We start from the raw sequence: 22,225 nt of genomic DNA, 5'->3' as shown, positions 1-22,225 counted from the left end.
AAGAAGCTTCTCTCCAGGTGTGAGTGCACCCCACTAGAGGCTTTGAAAGTAAATGGAGTTAAATTAATTGGTTGCTGCACTCTGCTATTAAATCAGTGCAAACCGTTTAGAGCTTTCAGTTTGGTTGCTGTAAAAAGTTGAGAAATAAGGCCCTCAGGGACCCCTATCACCCCCATTATGGCAGCATTCCCTTGAGAAAACTAGATTGGACTCCTCACCATTTTAAATTAAAACACAGTTTTCCAGGATCAAAATAACCAGTCAGTCCGAGGGATTTGTAAATCAAATTTCATCTTAAGATGCATTAAGGCTTACTGTTGACATACATTCCATGGTGACTTCTGTGAAGGGATTGGAAGGATGCCTCGTACAAAGAGAACTCCCAACCCCTGGCCTGAGCTGCCCAGGGTCGAACTGGGGGGTTTGGATTTTTGTAGATCAGGTTTGTGGCAAGTAAGGACTATTGAAAAGATTTGGGGGTTTTTTGATACTGTTTTTTTTCCCCCAGATTATAAAAATAGAATATTTGAAATATACTGAAAATATGAAGCAGAAGTGAAAATCACCTCTAATTGTGCAATTACATGATGATTGTCATGTGTATACTTGTTAGTCATGCGTGTAGACGTTGTGTTAGATTTGGGATCTTCCCATGAGAATTTGCTCGGCTGAGTCTCACCCTTAGGTTGTGGCCAAGTAGGAGGCGGTGGGCTTTCTATACCCAGAAGGTGGACAATGTCAGAGACCTTTTTGAAACAATAAGCCCCGTGTAAAAAGGAAAACCAGGCAGGCTGGGGGCCAGGAAGCAGGGGGCCCAGGAACAGACCCCTATCTGGGTCACCGGGCCATGCTGAGGATGCAGCCTGGGAGCACTGAGGGCCGCCTCCCAGCCAATCGGGAGCTCTGCCTATTTCTTGGGGGCGGCCTCCCTCTAAAAGCACACGCTGGGCATTTGCTCCCTGTTGTTCTCGCCCTTTTTCTCCTTCAGTGTGACTTTCTCTCCACCCCTCCCTTCTCTAGATGGACAAGATGCCCTTGGATTAAGCAGACGTTTGGCTCTTACATGTGACCTCAGCGGCAGGGAACCTTATATTCCAAGAGGAAGCAAAGATTCTTCCCCCCAAGGACTGTTGACACTGTTATGCTGGGGAGTCAGACACTGGCTGGTGCAGAAGGAATGGGGGAAGGCATGGAGCTTTCCCAGTGCATGCATGTTCAGTTGTGCCATGCTGGGGACCTGCCAGGGCCTGCCTGAGAGTGCCAGGAGCCTGGCAGGAGACCCATAACCTGTGTCCTCTGCCCTTGGGGGAGCCACAGGCAGTTCAGCTCTTCCGGGTGAGAGCTTTAGGGACTTGCGGTAGGGAGAGTGGGCTGTCCCTCAGGGCAGCGTGTGGCCAGTGGAACCCTGACCTCTTTGGTTTAGATTCTGGGCTCCACCACCAGAGAGCTGTGTTAAAGGAAACAGGTTGCTTGAACCTGCAAAACGAGGGTAAAAGCAGCTGCCTTCAGGTAGGGTGGTTGTCAAGAATCAGCGAGGTACTGCATGTAATGCATTGAGCATAGCACCTGCCACAGTGTAAGCCCTCAATGAAAGTTAGCTCTCAGCCTCACTGTGTTAGTCTGCTCAGGCGGCCGTGACAAAATACCACAGGCTGGGACAGAAATGTATGTCTCACCGTTCCGGAGGCTGGAAGCCCAAGATAAAGAGGCCAGCATGGTGGGGTTCTGGTGAGGATGCTCTTCCGGGCTTGTCGACAGCCGCCCTCTCATTGTGTCCTCATGTGGCAGAGAGTGAGCCAGCTCAGGTCTTTTCATGTAAGGGTATAATCCCATCGTGGGGGCCCCACCCTCGTGCCTGCATCTAAACCTAATTAACCTCCCAAAGGCTCCCCCCTCCACACTATTGCACTGGGGTTTAGAGTTTCGTCGTATGAATTTGGTGGGGCGGGGCCGGGGTGGTGGTGGCTGATGTTCAGTCCCTAACAATTACCGTCATCGTTTTTTGTTGTCCCTTTGCAGGGCATTCTTAGGTCTGGGACAGTCTTTGAGGGGCAGGGAAGGAAGACGTGAGGAAGCTCTTTCGGTCTCCAGTAGGGTCTCAAAACCCACGGGGGTGGGTCTTGAGCCTTCTGGAAACTGCTTTCAGTGTCCTGTTTCCCTCTCCTTTTAGCCTTTGGGGAAAGGCTTCTTCCTTGTCCTGCCGAGGTAAGAAGGATGATGTAGAAAAGCCAGGTTTATGAGACAGCTGCTTCTCTGAGCCGGGCAGCTGGGTGCAGAGCAGAGTCACACCTTTGCCTCCTCTGGGCAGTGGCCCTTGGGGCCCACAAGCATCACCCCATTGACAGAGGACAGTGCCCGGAGAGGCCCGGGGTGAGGAACACCAGCCGTCCAAGGTCACACAGCTCACAAGTTTTAGCAAGCTTTGAACCTTGAGCCTTTCCACCCCACACCCTTGCAACATGTAGCTGGAGTGGGGCGGAGCGGAGCGGCCTCACCTGGAGCTGGAACGGGGCTGGGATGGATGCTCAGTGCAGCTGCCCAGGGCGAGTGCACAGACTGGGCCTTCCCAACATGCGATGCTCGCTGCTGGAGCTGAACAGTGAGGCTCCTCGCACCCCTGAATCCCTCCGCCGACGGAGGCTGCCTCCCACCAGGTCCCCTTGGCTGGAGAAGCCCACCCCGCAGGAAGTTATTTTCAAGGTGCACTAACCCTGCCCATGCTTTCTTCTCTGCTCTTATCCTCCTCCAGCCCCTAAAGACAATGAAGAACGCGTGTTCCGGGAGCGCATGCGGCCCAGGAAGCGGCAGGGGGCAGTCAGGCGCAGAGTCCACCAGGTCAACGGCCACAAGTTCATGGCCACCTACCTTCGGCAGCCCACCTACTGCTCCCACTGCAGAGATTTCATCTGGTAAGGCCCCCTCTCTCTCAGCAACCTCTAGTTAGTTATGCCTTCTCAGCAGCAAGAAGCATGGGAACGGGTTGAGAGATGAGAAGCTATGTGCAAAATGCTGATGCGCTTTATTTCTTTATTTGACTATAGAAGACTTTTCTAAAAGGTTAAGTGTTTGGTGCCTGGGGGGATAAAAGGAAAGAAGGAACTGTGGTTCCTGATGACTGTATTTAAGATTTTTATAATGGTAGTGTGTTTCTTTTATTTTTCTTTTATTTTGTTTTTTTGTCTTTCTAGGGCGGTACCTGCGGCATATGGAGGTTCGCAGGCTAGGGGTCTAATCGGAGCTGTTGCTGCCAGCCTACGCCAGAGCCACAGCAACACCAGATCCGAGCCTCATCTGTGACCTACACCACAGCTCACAGCAATGCCGGATCTTTAACCCACTGAGTGAGGCCAAGGATTGAACCCGCATCCTTACAGATACTAGTTGGTTTCGTAACCCACTGAGCCACGACAGGAACTCCCTTATAATAAGTTTTAAAACCATCAGATTGCCAATATTTATAACCCAGAGCAGTTCTTAGTAACTGTGAGAGCTGATGCTGCCAGGATGCTGAGATTTCAGAGGGAGCGTTGGCTGGATTGCTCAGGGAAGGCTTCCTGGAGGAGGTGGCCCTTCTCCTTTCATGATGACTACGATTTTAATAGGCAGAGATGTGGGAGGTAGAGAAGGATAAAGGAGCCCTGGCCTTGGGAATTAGAGGAGAACTTTTAATGACTACCTACCACATGCCAGCATCTCTCTTTGGCACTGGAAATCTCTAACTCTTTCCAGCATCCTATGAGCTATGTATTATGAACCTCATGCCACTAACGACAGTACCGAGGCTCGGCAATGAGACTAGCCTGCAGGCCTTCAGCTCGGAAGTGTCAGAGGCCTGATTCCACCCCTGCTGAGTACGACTAATGGCTCCTGCTCAGCCCTCCTGGCAGCCTCTCTAGCGCTTTGTGAAGTTTGCTAACATACTGGGATCTCACAGGGGAGAGTGAGCGAGGCCAGACGGCAGCATCAGCCCAGATGGGGGACGATCAGATGGCACTCTCCGGGCCACCGTGTCCAGAAATGCCTCCTCTCATGTGGGTAGTTTTCGAAAAACTAGTCACAGAGGTCAACACAGATATCTGAGGTGACGCAGCTCAGAGCCAACTCAAGCCGACTGAATCAGAAGTAACTCCCCTGGGCGTTCCCGTCGTGGCTCAGTGGTTAACGAATCCGACTAGGAACCATGAGGTTGTGGGTTCAATCCCTGGCCTTCCTCAGTGGGTCCAGGATCCGGCATTGCCGTGAGCTGTGGTGTAGGTCACATACGCGCTTGGACCCTGTGTTGCTGTGGCTGTGGTGTAGGCTGGTGGGCTCTGATTAGAGCCCTAGCCTGGGAACCTCCATATGCTGCGAGTGTGGCCCTAAAAAGACAAAAAGAACAACAAAAAAAGGAAGTAACATCCCATTCCACCCATAGACACCTCTTATTCCTGGGGCTGGCAACCCTCTGACCTCCCCTCCTGTATTTGGGTCATGAACTGGAGGACTAGGTTTTGAAAGCTGCGTCTTAGAGCCTCAGCTCTCCTCTCAGCCCGTGGCCAGCGCCTCTGGACTCCAGGTTTCCTTAGCCATAGCCCGCTGACTTCTGGCTCTGCTGTGGGCTGGACACTGTAGGAGCTGACCGGTTGGTAATAGTATCCTGAGGACAGGGCTTAGGCCACATTGGTTAGGTTGCTCTGTGTCCAGGATGGGGCTAAACCTGCCCTAGGGGACCCTACTCTGGCCATGGAGTCACTTGTGTCAGCCTTCACGTACGTGGCAGACTGACTCCCTGGCCCCCCCTATAATCTTTGGCTGCTTCTGGAAGGCCCGGGAACATGCCTGCCAGCAGCAGCCCTCCTCCATGATTATCCCCAGAGGAGGGCCCGCTTGGTGACTGGAAACCTGCAGAGAGCAAGCAGAGGCCCCCTGACTTTCCAGAACATGGCTGGCTCCCCAGAATGGCTGTTTGTATAGGAAACCAAGTCCTGACACTGGCCAAACTTTGTGCCCATTCCAAGTGGTAGGGCTGCCCTCTGTGGGCCTTCAGAAGGTGTCATCTTAAGGATCCCACAAGTGGGAGTGAGACCAGTGTGCTGCTGGGTGGACCCCAGCAGCATTGGTATACCGCGGGCAGTGGCGGAATGGTCAGAATGGGGTGGCTTTGGGTGGCTTTTGACCTGCTGAAGTTCATTTTCTTAAGGGGTTGTGCTCTTCTTTTCAGGGGTGTCATAGGGAAGCAGGGATACCAGTGTCAAGGTAAGAGGGTGTTGTATGAAGTCAGCCCATGGGGCCCCGTGGGTTGATCCAGATCACCCCCGCCCACAGGAAGTGGGTGCTGGCTTGCATGACACTCAGAGGCCCTGCATGCTTGGCACACTCATGCCCCCTCTCCACCGAGCAAGGCCCTGCTTTCCTCTGTCCCTGCCTGGCCATCTCTACCTGTGGGACCACTGTCTGCAGGTGTCCCAGGAGTTTCAGTCTTTTTGTACAGCTGGAACGGGGAGCAATTCTTTCTTCCCTGTGAACATAAGACTTGAGTCAGAGGCTCTTTGAACCCCCCTTCCCCCGCCTGCCCCGTGTCCTGAGCCAGGTTCTGTTTGTCCCATCAGCTCCTTCACTCTCTTACTCCCTGAAGAAGCTCTCTCACCAGCTTGTTTCATTCTGTGTCACTAACAGTCCTTGCTCGTACTTTTTTTGTCTCGTCTGTACCATCATTAGCTCCTAAACATTTAACAGTCACTTGACGTCATGCACTCACCCCCTCACCCCACCCACCCCGCCAAGTTAACTGACTGCAAATGCAAGGTTATGTTGTCCAGAATTGGAGGGTGGGTATGTGACCAGGTCACGTTGAGGCTTCTCTGATTAGAGCCAGGAGACCCTCCCATCTCCTTGGCCAGCCTCTGGTTGACGGGAGTCTGACCCCAAGGCACTGGCATAGCTTCTGTTGGGCACAGCTGTGTTCCGGGGGTAGCGTGCACACATGGAATGGTTCTTGGGTTACTTTCAGACACCTACTGCCCATGCTGACCTGGGACACCTAAAGCCGGAGCCATAGGCTACTTGTGGGGGAAGTATTAAATTAAATGGAAAATGTTAAAGGGCAGCATGGAAGGGGCACCACCAGATGAAAAAGCTTAGGAACTTCTCTGCCACCAAACAGCCATCTGCCTGCAGCCAGCACCCCTATCACCCCAGCTGACCCTGATAGGACCCTGAGTGGAGCCTAGGTAGTGGCAGTGCCCTGGGTACACAGTGCTCCTGGGCTGGGCGATTGTTCCCTGACCTTGGCACTTAGAAGCAAGAACATTGATCGGTACTCCTGGAACTAGAGAACTGCTGATGCCCTTTGAATATAAATGGTCCATTCTTCTCCAGAGCATTGAGGAAGCCCTAATGGCTCTGATGGCAGAGTGCTTCGAAATGACTGCACGGAGGTAGGGCATTCCATTAAGCCTGGGCGACGGAAGGGGCACGGCTCCCCTCTTCCCTCCCCTGAGACCCATGGAAGCTTTCTGCCCCTCCTCGTCGCTCAGGCCTCTGTGTTTTGCTCTTCGCAGTTTGCACTTGCGTGGTCCACAAGCGATGCCATGAGCTCATAATTACGAAGTGCGCCGGATTAAAGAAACAGGAAACTCCCGACGAGGTAAATATTTATAACATTGACATTCTGGGCTTTCTTTACAGCCATCCCCGCCCTCCACTGCCTCCTCTGTGGTCCCCAAGAAAAACCTTATCTCACAGAGGTCCCGTTGCTTTCTTCATTGTGTTGATCAAAAATGAAGGGAGTTGTCCTCTGCCTTCCGGCGTGAGGCACAGTCTACGGAATGAGTGCTGCTCTAAAGCCTTGGGTTTATGTGTGTGGACGTGAGGCCAAGGGCTGCATGATGCCCACTCGAAAAAACCCACAAGGAAAAAGTGAGTTGTTTTATGTCATTGTCTCATCAGAACAGTGAAGGGCTCACTGACACGTCAAGGGCTCCACACAGCTCAAAATCAGTACGAGACACAACACACGAGCAGGAACCTTATCTTTATGAAGTGACGGGGGAGTGGAGCAGGATTAGCAAATCCGAGAAACACTTACAACAACAACAATAGCTGACATTCACTGGGTACTTACCGTGCCCTGATCTAGGCCCTTTATCATATATTATTTAATGTCATAACAACCTCAGTGAGATCCATGTTGATATTACCTTCACTTTCCAACAGAGAGAAGAGAGGCAGATAAAGGTCAAATTAACATGCCCCAGACTTCCCAGTGAGTCCTTAACAAAGCCATGCTCAGACCCAGCTAGTCTGCGCCAGAGTCTGAGCCCTTGACTGCTGTGCTGTGCCATCTTAATCTTAGAAGCGAGTGTTGGATTGCCTGTTAGGGTACCTGGTCGGGGGCAAGGCAGCAGGAACATTCAGCTCGAAGCGAGGTTTCTCCTAAGTGACAGAGAGAAGCGTGGTTCTGCTAAGAGATGTAAAAACCTTTTGGGGAAGATGACAGGTGGGACTTTTAAGTTAGAGGAAGAAGCTGTGTTCACAAGAGGTGATTTCTTGACGTGCTTTCAATTCTCGGTGAAATAAATACTACGTAATCATAGGCCATTAGAATTGGATGTCAGAGAGAGAGGCCCTGGGTGGGTTTAATAATCCGATGGGTTTGTAATTTGGCTTCCAAAATAAGTGACTTACAGAGCGCATTTACCTGCTTCTTAAAAATAATTCAACCAAAGGACATCCTGGCATCCAAAGCATTTTTCATCTTTTATCTCCTTTTGATTTCACACCGTCTCTGGAAAGCGGAAGGGGATGAGGCTTGGATTGAACATCCCATGTCCCCGTAGGGCAGACAGCCCCAAACACCCAAGTTATTTGCAGGGGTTCTGCCGTCAGAGCTGAAATTGCAAGTCACTGTCTCCTGGGCCCCCTGACTCCTGGTCCAGGATCACAGTCCAAAGTCTGTTGTAACCCTTGTGACTTTTTCAAGTAAATGAGAGAAAGAGATGGTTTGCCTGCTGTCTGTCTGCCTTTCTTCCTATGGACATTTTATTGAGCAGGTGTTGAGCACTTCCTGTATGCCAGATAGTGTTCCATGTCCCACAGAAACAAAGGAATATGTGACTCCTGCTCTCAGAGATCCTTCTTCTTCTTTTTTTTTTTTTTTTTTTCCTTTTTAAATCAACCATGAACCTCTACAGCCCTCTTAAGCTCTTTCACACCTCCTTAAAGGGAGTCCCTGTGACTTCATGCCATGCAGGCTGGAGGGTTGAGATTTGAAATGCACTGAACCCAGCTTAATCTGTGACCTGGTTTTTCTGACTGCATTTCCTGGCCTCTTGAGCAGTGAAAAGAAGTCACCAATGAGATTTCTTCTCAAACTTGGTATATGGCCCACAGGAAAGAAACCACCTTGGACTGACGAAGGGCATGTTGGGTTTCCTAGCGGGTGGGATGGCTTGCCTGTCTGGATGCTCTCTGGGGCCAGTCTCTGAGTTGCCATCTCCCTGCGCATCACGGAGACAGACCTGCTCTCTGCCGGGTGCAGCATTGAGGGGACCATCTTTAAGTTCACTTTTTTGTCTCACCCCCGCAGTGTGAGGCACATACACACTCATCACACACACATATATATACACACACCCCCAAACCCACCTGGCTCTGAACACCAAGCGTCTAATGTCCCATGACTAGGTGCTCTGCCAACGGGCTCCTGGAACTTGGCACCATGAGCCCTTAGCCGGTGCCCGGCCCTGTCTTGTGTCTGTGGGGTCACACTTAGGACGCACACCCCTGTCCACACTAACCAAGAAATGTGCTCTCTTTGCATCGCCTTCCTTCCTTCTCTCCCTCTTTTCACTTTTAACCTGCCAATTCTATTTTCTTCCCCTACCTTCCCTCCCCATGTTCTTTCTGTTGGTCTCACCCACCCCTCTGCTGTGCACACCCGTGCCACTGCCTGCACGGGGGCAGCCTTCCCAGGTGCCCGCGGTCACTCTGATTCTACGGGCTGGTCTTGTGTTCACGCCGTCATCCTCACGGCTCTCTGCTACCTTAGTGTCCTTAGTGGTTGCGGCTGAGAGTCACATGCTCTCCAGCCCCGTCTGACCCTCCTAGTCACCTGGGATGCTTCCCCGCCTCTTCACCGTGGCCATTGCCACGTCCCTGGGGAGCTCATCCTGAGAGGCCACGAGCCTCAGTCCAGCATGTCTATAGCATCTGCAGGAGCAGAGTAGACACGGTGACTTCCCATGTCCCCTGGCCAAGTAAGGTTGACGTGACTGTATTCACAAATAGACACCCTTGTGCCACACATCCGAGAGGGGCTGGGCATGATGTCTGGAACTCGTACGGGGGCAAGAGCAGGCAGCCGGTGCCTCTAAGGCAGGGCTCCGTAAAACTCTGGTCCAGCGCAGGGACGGGCCAGTCCTTGTTGCTGGCTGATAAGGAGCTTGTTAGGAAGTGGAGTGGCCCTGAGGGCGTGTGTGCGCACAGCCAGGCTCCGGCATTTGGGTTCCATCCATGTCACATCCGTGACGGGGCCCAGCTCCCTCCTCCTCCTTAACCCCCCACGAGGGCTTTTCCCTCCCCAGGCAGCAGAGAGCCAAGGACAGCTTTTTCGCTACCTGCTGTCCACTCCCTCATGCCCAGAGTAGCAAGAAGGACACTCTGTGCAGCCCAGGGGGTCTCAGGTGGTGGCCCCCTGGTGTTCGGAGAGGGGCGGTTTGTTCGTGCTCTGCTTGAGGTAGAGGTGGAGAGCCTCTCCACGCGGGGCCGGGAGACCCCAGACAACCCCTTGCTTCTGTGAAACCCTTGCCCTTCCACTGGCGGCATCTCACTGACCCTGTAATCCTGTGACATTGGGTGGGATGGGGGTGCGGTCCTTATTTGCCACGTAAGGAATCCAAAACTCTAAGAAGTCAGGAAACTTGGCTGAGACCTCATAGGGGGCTGGTGGCAGACCCAGGCCCACACAGTTCAGATGCCTGGGCTCCTCCCCCTCACCCCTCCCCTTCCCCTCTTGCCGCCTGGCCTGCCCTTTACTCCTTTCAAGTAGTAAGTGGCAAAACAGCCGTTGAAAAGCCAGGGCTCGGACTCTAGACCTGTGCCATCAAATTCTGACTCTGTTCTTAATCTCACTGCACCTTAATTCCCTCCTCTGTGAGTTCATGCCTACCCGTACGGTGGTGCCTGACCTGTGGTCCCAGAGCTGATGCCTCAGCACCTTCTCTATTAGCATAACTGTGACCCACAGTGCCCACAGCTGGCTGTGCTGGATTCATAGAATCCCACATCCCCCATGGAGCTGACAAAAGACTGCTTAGCTGTGCCTCCGTGCTCTAGCAGCCTCAAAAGCACACAGTGTCAGCTCTCTCTAAGGCCAAGCGCATGGTACGGATTGAGCGCTGGGTGCCGTGGGAGTTGGAGGCCTGGAGTCCCCAGGGATGGATGGGGAACAGCATCCCAGCAGAGTGGCAGAGAGAGTGGGGTGAGGCCCCGAGAAGGAGCCTCTGGTCACCTCATTTCCCGGAGCAGCTCTCACAGCATGGAGCTTGGCAGTGATCCTGTGTTTTGTTGTCCCTGCAGGTGGGCTCCCAGCGGTTCAGCGTCAACATGCCCCACAAGTTCGGGATCCACAACTACAAGGTCCCCACCTTCTGCGACCACTGTGGCTCCTTGCTCTGGGGCCTCTTGCGGCAGGGGCTGCAGTGCAAAGGTAAGGCGCTGGGTCCTGCCCGCCTCCCCTCCTCCACCTGTGCCCCTGATGTCCCCATCCCTTAAAGAATCTTCCTTCTTGTAGCCTCTGCGTGCCTTCGGGGTTTGGCCGGAGACTGAACACAGGCCAGGCATTTGCTAAGAGGTCTCTGTGCACACCGTCCAGGGCACTCGGCAGAGGGAGCCTGAAGAAGGGAGATGCCTCTCCCTTTTAAGATAGTCGACAGGCCGGGGAGACAAGATGAGACAACAGAAGTGCAGAAATCATTGAAGGAGAAGATACATTGGGTAGAAGGGAAGAAATGCTTTTGGAGTTAGGGCCCGAAGTGAGTCATAGGTATTTTTCTGTCACCACTTGTGGTTCAGAGCATCCTCTAAGAGAAGCCCTGTCACGCAGACATCGTGTTGCGCCTTTGTAGGCCTGTGACGGATGTGGTGGTAGTCCCGTGTCCCCTGGGAGGAAACTGAGGCTCCAGGACTAAGTAATTTGATCACGTCACCGAGCTTGTGAGCAGACGTAGGGTTTGAACCTTGACTTCCGAGTCTTGAGTTTCTGTTTCCTGCTGTCCTGCCCATGAATTCTCTTCTGCTCAAATGAGTGTGCTAAGCAACACAGGTAATGGCACATAACATGAGGAGGTGGGATCATACTCTGGGAAGCCCGAATAGCGCATCCAGTTGTCATAAGCTGGTCCAACCTGCTCAGAGAGCTGGACAACCATGAACTATTGGGCAGGAATGTGGCATGGACATTATTTTAAAAGCGTTTTATTACTTTATTAAATAATACAAATTTAAATTTTATTATTTAAATTTAAAAATGAAAAATGCGACAACTCTTATTAAATTATGTTAAAAAACAGTGTTATTATTATTGAATGTATTATTCATAAAGTCCCTTTGTGGAAAAATTAGAAAAAGAGATGAAGTATGAGAAGGGACTCTGAGGCCATGAACCAGCTGGTCATTGGAGGGATCCGAATGAGAAAGTATGAGGCTTGGAAATAAGGTATTGGCTGTAGAGGAATAAGGAGGGGGAGACAAATGAGGAGGTACTGAGGAGTAATTCATGGGCTATAGTGACTGGGAGGGTAGTGACACCATTTGCTGAGATAGGGAACACGGGAGGGATGGCTGGGCTGGAGGCAGTGATGGTGGAGTTGAGTTAGGGACATGCTCATTTTGTTGTTGTTGTTATGGCTGCACATGGACGTTCCCAGGCCAGGGGTTGCATCCAAGCCTTAGCTTCGACCCACAACCGCAGCTGCAGCCACCCTGGATTCTTTAACCCACCACGCAGGGTCAGGGATTGAACCCGCACCTCTGTAGCACCCCAGACACTGCCATTGGATTCAGTGGGACCTCCGGGGACATGCTAGTTTTGAGGCACCCATGGGAAATCTACATGCACCTGTCCAACTGTGGCACCTTCCCCCTGGAATTCCGGGGAGAGGTCTAGGCTGGGCACTTAGATGTGGGATTTGTCAATGCCTAAGTGGAGTTAAAGCTGTAAAGTAGATGTCATCCCCGGGAGAAGTACCTTGGGTGTGAAGAGAGAAGAGAACACCGTGGGAACCTGGGAACCATTAGCGCGCAGAGGTACTGGGAGGGCAGTTCTCATTGTGGCTCAGGGGTAACGAATCCGATTAGTATCCATGAGAACGCAGGTTCGACTCCTGGCTTTGCTCCGTGGCTTAAGGATCTGGCGTCACAGTGATCTGCAGGGCAGGTCGTCGGTGCAGCTCAGATCTGGCGTGGCTGTGGCTGTGGCCTGAGCTGCTGCTCTGATTCAGTCCCTAGCCTGGAACCTCCATATGCCTCTGGTGTGTCCCTAAAAAGACCAAAAAAAAAAAAAAAAAAAAAAAAAAAAAGGGACTGGAAGGGAAGGACCTCCGAGGTAGGAGGAAAAGCAGCAAAGAATGGCAACATGGACACCAAGAGATTAGGCGAGTGGGGAGATGGTCCCCCTCCTTCTAGGCAGGCCCGTCTGCAGATGCGCCTCCTGTGTTGCGGAAGGAAGGAGGGGGAGGTGACTGGGCAAAACGATCACTTAGGTTCAGGGTCTGAGTCTGTGGAGAGCCTTGCAACGAGTTCTCTCATTTCTGAGCGAGGAGATCCTCCGCAGAGTTGAAGTGCGCAGAGGGGTGGTGCGGAAGGTGTGAGAAGGGTTGGAAGTAGCTGTTGTGGGATATGGGGATGACCTGCCCCAGGACGGGAGGAAGTGCTGACGGCTGACACACCCTGCGTCCCGTGTGGGCTTCCCAGACATCACATTTCCCTTTCTAGAATTTTAGCACGTGACCTGCAAGAGGCAGGGCCTGCTGAAATCCTTGTTGCTGTTAAGTGACATTAAAGCAAAGGAAGAGAAAGAAAAACAAAACAAAAAAAGCACAGTGAGAATCTCGAGTGTGTTGAGCAGAGGAGTGACGCGTTTTTGGAAAGTGGAGCGGGGTTGCCGAGAAGCGTAGCGCCTGCTTTGGATGGAACTCTGATGAGGCCATGTCTGGTTTTTTGTAACTATATTAATTATTGATCTGTCTAGGGACTCCAAATGGAGATACCGTCACTTCATAAATATTGATGTGTTAAGAAGGCAGCCCAGTCACCCAGATGTGGCTGCTAGGGCTGTGGGTCCCTGGATGACCCTGGAAGAAGGCAGGGCCCAGGGACCACGTATTGAGCTCTGTTTTGGCAGGAAGCACTCTCAAGCCTGCACAAGTACAGCATGGGGAGAATGAGGCTGCCTAGAGCAAGGATCCTTGCTCACCGGAGTCCAGGGAACACGAGGGAGTCAGGCCACACAGAGACAGGAAAGTAAACGCTGCTCAGAATACAGACCTCCCAACAGAAGCTCACAGATCTTCTCTGTCCTGCTCCTCTGTGACCATGACATGGCCATTTTCCCCTTGCTTCTCTTTTATACCTGCTACTCCTTTCTCTCTGTGTCTCTCAATTATTTTTAGAGCAGTTTTGGATTTGTAGCAAAACTGAGCAAATGGTACAGAGATTTCCCATATAGCCTTCCTCCCACACACCGAGCCTCCCTCACCATCAGCATCTCCCACTAGAGTGGTCCCTTTGTCACAGTCTCTGAACTTACACTGATACATCATAATCTCCCAAGGTCCATAATTTACCTTAACTTCACTCTTGGTCTTGGACATTCTGTGGGTTTTGACAAAGGTGTAGTGACATGTATCCACCTTGCGTATGATCGGTGTCATCCAGAATGGTTCCACTGTCCCCTCCCCCTTCCAACCTCCTGTGTTTCCTTCTCTCTTTTGATCCTTTCTCAACCTCAAGTCTTTTTGCCCCTGCAGGCTCCTTACCCCATGGAGAGGGTGATGGCCAGGATGAGCCAGGGCAGGTGCCTCTCTTGTCTGGGTCTAAATCTGGTTCTGCTCCTATGCTAAGAAAAAGAAATCAAGACTTAGTGACTTGCCTGGGCTCCCAGAGCAAGTCCCCATGGAGCTGGAGTTAGACCCAGGCCGCTGGCTCCGACACTTAGCCCTGATCCGTGCTCTGGGCCCTCTCCTGCTCGGAAGAACTCCATCAGGTCTTCCCCTTTGCTGGATCAGGCTGGCTTGGCCTCCTGGGCTTGGAGCCCCTGTCCCCAGGTCATATAAGACCCCGGCCATTTGGCCTGCTGCTCTGTGGCTTCCAATTTGTTGCCTGTCCCACTCCTGGAGATAATAGGTTTAGGTGTTTTCAGTGAAACCAGTTTGGCAAGGGCTTGGATCTAGAGAGAAGGATCCATGAGATTGTCCTGATCAGCCTGAAACTGCCAGAGCCACATAGGTTCAAGTGTTGTGTATGTGCTCTTCCAGGGACCGTCCCTCTATCCACCAGGTAGAGGGAACATGATTACCTGGAATGAAGGACAGTGTGCACAAGGAGGTACAACCAGGGGCCTGTGAGGATCTGCCTGTGTCCTGTGGGCTGCCACCTCCTTGCCCACGGCCCAGAGGAGCCAGGTGCTACAAGGATGCTCACGGGCTGTTGTTAGATAACTGAGCTCCTTCATCAAGGGCAGAAAAACACCAGCACGAAGTGAGAAGTCAAAATATTTCATTCTTGTCTCTTATGATTTTAGTGTCTGCATAGTTTTTGAGTTTCTCCAGACTCATTGAGGGTCTGTCTGATCAGCTTAGCCACTGTTAGCGCAGAAATTAGCTCCAGACCTTCAGCTGTTAGCATCACTATATCACTGAGACAGTTGAACCCTTTCTATTCCTTTTTTTTTTTTTTTTTTTTTTTTTAACTGTACTGCTTCTCCCAACCTGACCTTCACTTTCACCTGCACTCCTCTAGGGTCCTTTTGCACCTATTTCATTTTGCCATTGACCCAAGGACTCAGTCTCCCTTGGAGATAGACTCTCAATACCTTATAGTTTTTATTTCCTTCTCTAAAGATGTGGGGTACTCACCTGCCATGTGGGCCACCCCCACTTTTCTGCCTGTAAACTCACGCTTAGGTTTCCAGCACAGCTGCCCTAAAGTCACCAGGCACCAAGAGGCAATTTCTCAGAAAGCCAGACCTCTATATACAGTTCACCATCTGTCCTGCAGGGCCTGCAGCAGCCCTGGTTTTCCTGCCCCCTTGTCTGCTCTGACTGTAGCTCCGTGCCAAGGTGGGTCCTGGGAAAGGACTGGCCTGGAGACTCCTGAAAAATCTTCTTCCTGGCTCCCTGCTCCTGTCTGAGAGCCAGTCCTAATAACAGCTGTGAACCAAGGCTGCTTTTGTGTGCTAAGGGGCAGAGGGTCACTTACTTTCCAGGAGCTAATGAAAAACAGGCTGTCTTGTTTGGGGGTAGACCCCTTAGGCAGAGGGTTGTGGCCAGCAAAAATCCCTGATTAGGAGTTCGGGGAACCGGTCTGTCCTGGTTTCTTATTGCCTAGACAGGCAGGGCCCCCTGGCCAGGTGACCCTGGGCTTCCTTTTAATCCTACCTGCCCTCCTGCTTTCTGAGAATTATAGTGAAAGCCATGAAAAGAGTGGTCTTAGCTGCACACCTCATGGAGTGGCTGTGGGAGCCATGCAAATAAAGGAAGAAAAGGTTTCCTTTTCCTCCCCTTCTCTCCCCTCCCCTTCCTTCCTTCCCACCCCTTTCCTTCCAGTAAAAAAAAAAAGTTGATAGTTAAAAAATATTAAAAAAGGATTTTTATTCTCATCACTTCTGAAAATGTCAGTCCTTTACTATTATTTCTTTAACAAAGAGGTTCCTTGTCATATTTTCAACTTTTGTTTGTATTTTTAGAATTTAAAAACACAGGTAATACATAAAGAGTTCTCACTGTAAAAAAGTCAAGCAAGACTTGAGTACGTGTATAAAAATATTAAAGTTCTTTATATTCTCTTTCCATATCCATCCCCAGACTTAACTCCTGCTAATCATTTGCTGTGGGTCCTTTCAGGCCTTTTTGTGTACATTTGCTGTATGAATACTTAACACACACTGTATGAGGTAGCTATTGCTGTGTAACAAATCATCTCCAAACTGACTAGCTTAAAATAACCAGTATTCATTACCTCAGAGTTTCTCTGGGTTGTAAATCTAGATGCAGTTGAGTTGAGTGCTTCTGACTTGGGGTGTCTCATGAGTTTGCAGTCAAGCTGACAGCTGGGGCCGAAGGCTCGAAGAGCGTCCCCTCCAGACTCAAGCGAGGGGCTGTTGGCTGGTGTCCTCGGTTCTTTGCTCCATGGCCTAGACATATAGGGCAGCTCACTGTAGGGAAGCTGGTTTCCTTCAGAGCAGCAAACACAAAAGTGAGAGGTGGTGCCCCAAACTGAGTGTGATGTCCAACCCCCATTTAATGGGAGGGATTGATGTAAAGGCTCAGACTAGGGGTGGAGATTATTACAAGCCAACTTAGAAGCTATTCCCCCCCCTCCCCGTCCCCCACCACTCACACCCCAACACATATACACACACACAAATGTGATCCTTTTCTGCAAGGTCTATCCTGATCACCCTTTTAAAAATTGAAGCTCCCATCCCTTAACTTCCTTTACCTTCCTCTGCTTTTTTTTTTCTTCTCTGAAACATTTTTCAACCTAATATCCTAAATTGCCTATATTTTATGTTTATTTTCTCTAACCTCATCAAAATATAAGGTGCATGAGGGTAGAGATTTGGGGGAGGGGGTCGTATTTGTTCTCTGCTGTTTCTCCAGCATCTGGAACAGCAGCTGATACCTTAGCATTCAACAAATATGTGTTCATTAAGTCCTATATGCATTGTTTTGTAATTTGCTTTTCCTGCAATGTGGCTTGGAATATTTCCAAGTCAATGTATATAAGTTTCTGCTTAATATTCCACATCATGGCCATTCTATACCTTATTTAAACATTACCTTCTTGGTGGACATTCTTTTTCTGTGTCCTCACTATTTTGTGCTGCTGCAAGCATCCTCATACATGCGTTTTCCTGCATTTGTATGAATAGTTACAGAAGAAAGGCTCCTAGAAGTCTTGCAGTAACTTCAGGCCCTTATCTTTTATGGTCAAACCTCATAAGGAGAGAATTACACAAGAGCATTTTTCTTTGTTTTAAAATAAGTTATGTTCATTAACTGCTTTCCCTTCTTTTGCCTTGACATTGAATTTTGCATGATCAGAAAATGCCTGTGTAGTGACTTCAGGATTTCAGTTAGCTATTGTCTGCTGGGTCCAGTCATTGATGCTGCCCACGTATTACTAATTTCCACGGAGTTGGAATACCCTGAAAAGCATGGTATCCTGATGTGTGCAAGACATTGAGGAGAACTTGAAGATAAAGCAATGGTTTTCTAGAAACTTTCCCTCTACTTGGGCATTAAAACATAACAAGTTTAATCATAGACAGTAACGCAAGCAGTGAGTCAGACATAATTTTGAGCAATTGAAGCGCAAGCAAGGCTGGCAGGACTTGGTGGTCAGGACAGGCTTTCTGGGGGAGATGGGCTTGAGCCTGCTGCTCAAGGGAGGAGAAGGACCTGGAAAGGAGGACCAGGGAAGATGTTCTGGGTAGTAGCCAGTTAACACCAGAGGGCAGGGAAGGAAGAAGCTGTTCCCTGCTCTGCGCTGAAGTGCCACGAGGTTGTCTTAGTTGATTCTGAATCCTTTGCAGTAGCGGCCGGCTGTGCTTGGGGATTGTGACGAGGGCTCCCTGTCATGCTGGGAAGGACAGCAGAGGACTCAGAGTTTTTGTCTGAGGGGTGCTGGGTAGCAGACCGCTGGCCAGTCATTGCTTCTGGAAAGCTTTAAATGATGGTTCCAGTGTGATCAAGACTCCCCACTCTCTCTCGGTGACACTTGGTGCCTTGTGTGACCGCCCTCTCCAAGGAGCTCCCTCCCCTCTAGCCTCCCGTCCCCTTCTTCTGCCCGGAACTCTGCACCGGTCACTCTCCCATCCTTGCCAGCCTCCATGGCACAAGCACACAGCTTCCTATTCACAATTGTGTGTGTTCTGCCTCTGAGCCGGGCATGGCTGACTGTAACCTGTTATGAAATCAAACCACTGCCCCAGCTCACCCTCAAGGGCCAAATTGCCCTCTTATAAAGAGATTTCTGCAGAACCCAGAGACCTGCTGGTCCCCCAGGGCTGGCTTGGTCATTATTCTCACAAGGTCATCCACCTGCTTTGGAAGAATTCTTAACAGCCTGACCCTCCTCACTGCAAGCTTAGCTTTAATCTCAGCTATGAAAAGGGTGGAAACATGGAAACCAAAATGAAGGTTAGTGTGTCCGAGTCCCATCTGTCCTGAGGACGATACTGCTGCCGCGGCACCATCCAGCACAGAGTAGAAGCTCAACAACATGTGAGGAAAAAACTGGGTAGGAGCCCAGTAATGATTCTCCTTTTAGAAGAGCCCTAGCAAGGCTGCTCTGTTTCTCCCTAGCGCAGCTCATCCGGCTGAAACAGCTGAAAATGAGCAATAGGAGGCAGCCTGCGAAGGGAAGCCTTAGGGGCAGCTTAGAGCTTCCGAGGGGGCTGGCAGCCCCTGGCACTTGGCCAGGGTGCTCACCAATCCAGATGGGGCAGACAAGTGGGGGAAGGGGGCAATTTGGCTGGTTTGTCTGGCCCATGTTCCTGCAAATGAATGTCACGTTTCTTTTGGCTCCAACTGGCACGTCCACTTTTACTGATCTGCAGCCTCGGTGTGTCACCTCCCAGCTTCCAGGAGCCCCACTCTGGCTGCCTAAACAATGTGAAGTTCCCTTCCTTCAGCCAGCTTTGCCCTCAGGTTTCCAGATTTTCAAAGCACTTTCCAAGTCACTTTTGCACGTGGTCCATTTTAACTGACATGTCATTGGGATTTAAAAGAAATGAACACATTGAGACAACGACACAGCTTCCCCAGGGAAATAACAGGATTTTTTTTTAAATGGAAAAAGTCCCCAAAGATGGGTCCTATGTTGCTCCCCAGCCACCCTGAGCTAAGTGTTTCATTAGGATGGACAAGTCCGGCATTACAACAGCAGAGGGCGCCAGTGGCTAAAGCACATAGATAAACCGCCTTTTGCTAAGAAATTTGCTCTTCATTTGATTGCTCCACTCTTGTCCTTTCTGTCACCTAAGAAAGAGATGGAAGAGGACTTTCATGGGGTTGGTGGGCAGGTGCAGGAAAGGTGAGCAGGACAGAGAATCCAGAGCAAGTGCCATTGCCTGGAGTCTGGGATGGAGCTGAGGATTGTCAGGTGCTGTTAGTAATAATTAATAGCCTGGCTGTGGTGGAGTGTTCTCATTTGTTGCATTGTCGAGAAAGCCCTCCTCCCACCCCTTCCTTGGTTCTGTGGGCATTGTCAGCTCCACAAAGCTCTTCAAGCCTGGGTTTCGGGGGAAGGGGAGTGGGGTCTGTGTTCTTTCTCCCTTTAGGTCAGTGTGGGGAGCCAGTAGCAGATCTGGCCATCCTGCCTGTTTCATTCTGGAAACCATGTGTGTTTCAATAGCCTTTAACTTTAGAGCTGTTTTAAGTTCCTAGCAAAATTGAGGGGCGGGTACAGAGAGTACCAATCTACCTTCCTGCTGGGGCAGGGGCAGCCTGTCTCACTATCAACATCCTCACCAGAGTGATACATTTGTTTCCACCAGCGAGCTTACACTGACACATCATTATCCCGCAGTTTACATTAGGGTTCACTCTTGGTGCTGGACCTTCTATGGGTTTGGACAAATGTACAATGTGCCGTATCCCCCCTTTTAGCGTCATACGGATTAGTTTTACTGCCGTCAAAATCCTCCGCACATTGGCTCTTCATCCCTGCCTCCTCCCACCCCTGGCAACCACTGATCCTGTTACTCTCTCCATAGTTTGGCTTTTCCAGAGCATGGCATAGTTGGAAACATACAATATATAGTCTTTTCAGATTGGCTTCTTTCACTGAGTAATATGCAACTTTGCTATAATCACTTATTAGTTCCAAGAGTCTTTTTGCCAATTCTTTAAGATTTTTCCACATAGATAATCATGTCATCTGCAAACGAAGACAGTTTTATTTCTTCCTTTTCACTGCACCTTTTATCTCACTCATTGTGTTAGCACAGTATTGAAAAGAAGTGGTGAGAGGGGACATCCTTGCCCTGTTCCTGAAATTAAAAGGCTTCTAGTTTCTCACCATTAAGTATGATATTGGTTGTGGGTCTTTGTAGATGTTCTTTATCAAGTTGAGAAAGTTCCCTTCTATATTTTGGTTGTTGAGAGATTTTATTATGAATAGGTGTTGGATTTTGTTAAATGTTTTTTCTGCATTGGTGATAGGATGTGGGTTTTTTCTTCTTTAGCCTGTTTTTTGTTTTTCCTTCTTTTTATGGCTGTACCCAAAGCACATGGAAGTTCCTGGGCCAGAGATCGAATCTGAGCTGCAGCTGCAACCTACCCTGCAGCTGTGGCAATGCCAGATCCTTTAACGCACTGGGCTACGGATCATACCTGCACTTCCGCAGCAACCCGAGCCATTGCAGTTGGATTCTTAAACCAGTGTGCCACAGCAGGAACTCTTCTTTAGCCTGTTGATGTGATGGATTATATTAATTGATTTTCAAAAGTTGAACTAGCCTTGCATAGCTGAGATAAATCCCTTTTTGTCATGGGGTATATGTGTTTTTCTTACATTGTTAGATTCAACTTGCTAGTATTTTGTTGAGGACTTTTATATCTGTATTTGTGAAGGATATTGGTCTGAAGTTGTCTTTTCTTGTAATGTCTTTGTTGGTTTTGGTGTCAGGGTGATGCTGGCCTCATAAAATGAGTTAGGAAGTATTTCTTTTGCTTCCATCTTCTATAAGACATTGTAGAGGATTGGAAAATTTCTTCAAAAATGTGCGGTGGAATTCACTAGTGAACCCGTCTGAGCCTGGTACTAACTGTTTTTGAAGATTTTTAATTATTGTTTTAATTTCTTTAATAGATATGGACCTATTTACTATTTGTCTGTTTCATGTGTGAGTTTTAGCAGATTGTGTCTTTGAAGGATGCTGTTGCTGCATTTTGCTGATTATGATCAGCTCTATTTTCATCTTCCATTAGTTTAAAATATTTTAAATTTTCTCTTGAGGTATCTTCTTTGATCTATGTGTTATTTAGCAGTGTGTTATTTAATTTACAGGTATTGGGGATTTTTTTCAACTGTCTATTATTGATTTCTAATTTACTCCCACTGTGGTCTGAGAGCAGATAGTGTATGATTTCTATTCTTTTAAAATTGTTGTGGTGTGTTTTATGGCTCAGAATGTGATCTATCTTGGCAAATGGCCCATGCAATCTTGAGAAGAGTGTGTGTTCTGTTATTGCCTGATGATGGATTCAATAGATAACTATATTCAGTTATATCTAGTCATTGATGGAGCTGTTGACTTCAGCTATGTCCCTCCTAATTTTCTGCCTTCTGAATCTGTTCATTTTTGATAGAGGGGTGTTAAAGTTTCCAACTATAATAATGGAATTATCTATTTCTCCTTGCTGTTCAATGCTTTTGCCTTGTGTATTTTGATGCTCTGTTAGGTGCATATCCATTAAGGATTTTAATGTCTTCTTGGAGAATTGGCTCTTTTATGATGCCCTTTGCTATCCCTGAGAACTCTCCTTGCTGTGAAGTCGGCTCTGTCAGAAATTGCTATAGCTACTCCTTCTTTCTTTTGATTAGTGTTAACATGTTACATCTTTTTCCATACTTATAATTTTAATCTGTAGGTGTCTTACATTTAAAGTGTGTTTATTGTAGATGGTATATATAGTCAGGTTTTGTTTTTTTGATCCACTGTGACAGTCTGTCTTCTAGTTGGCATTTAAAGTGATTGTCAAGGAGTTCCCATCATGGCATGGTAGAAACGAATCTGACGAGGAACCACGAAGTTGTAGGTTCAATCCCTGGCCTCGCTCAGTAGGTTAAGGATCTGGTGTTGCTGTGAGCTGTGGTATAGGCCAGCAACTGTAGCTCCGATTTGACCCCTCGCCTGGGAACCTCCTTAACCTAGGTAGGGATTGAACCCACATCCTGATGGAAACTAGTCAGGTTTGTTACTGCTGAGGTGCAGTGGGAACTCCCTACCTTTTATGGT

General features: G+C 49.4%; 1 protein-coding gene across 4 annotated transcripts in view; it reads left to right on the top strand.

Annotated features, from left to right (window-relative positions):
- Positions 1-22,225, top strand: part of PRKCE (protein kinase C epsilon) — a 513,273-nt gene that overhangs the window by 319,595 nt on the left and 171,453 nt on the right. For all 4 annotated transcript variants that reach the window (XM_021088295.1, XM_021088294.1, XM_021088296.1 and 1 more), the window contains 4 exons: positions 2,750-2,909; positions 5,201-5,235; positions 6,540-6,625; positions 10,558-10,687. In XM_021088295.1, the coding sequence (XP_020943954.1) occupies positions 2,750-2,909; positions 5,201-5,235; positions 6,540-6,625; positions 10,558-10,687 (411 nt within the window). The remainder of the gene's footprint in view (positions 1-2,749; positions 2,910-5,200; positions 5,236-6,539; positions 6,626-10,557; positions 10,688-22,225) is intronic.

Source organism: Sus scrofa, chromosome 3, assembly GCF_000003025.6.
Source record: "Sus scrofa isolate TJ Tabasco breed Duroc chromosome 3, Sscrofa11.1, whole genome shotgun sequence".
Lineage (NCBI taxonomy): Eukaryota > Metazoa > Chordata > Mammalia > Artiodactyla > Suidae > Sus > Sus scrofa.
Note: the sequence above shows the minus strand (reverse complement) of the source record. Positions and strands in the feature narration are given on the sequence as shown.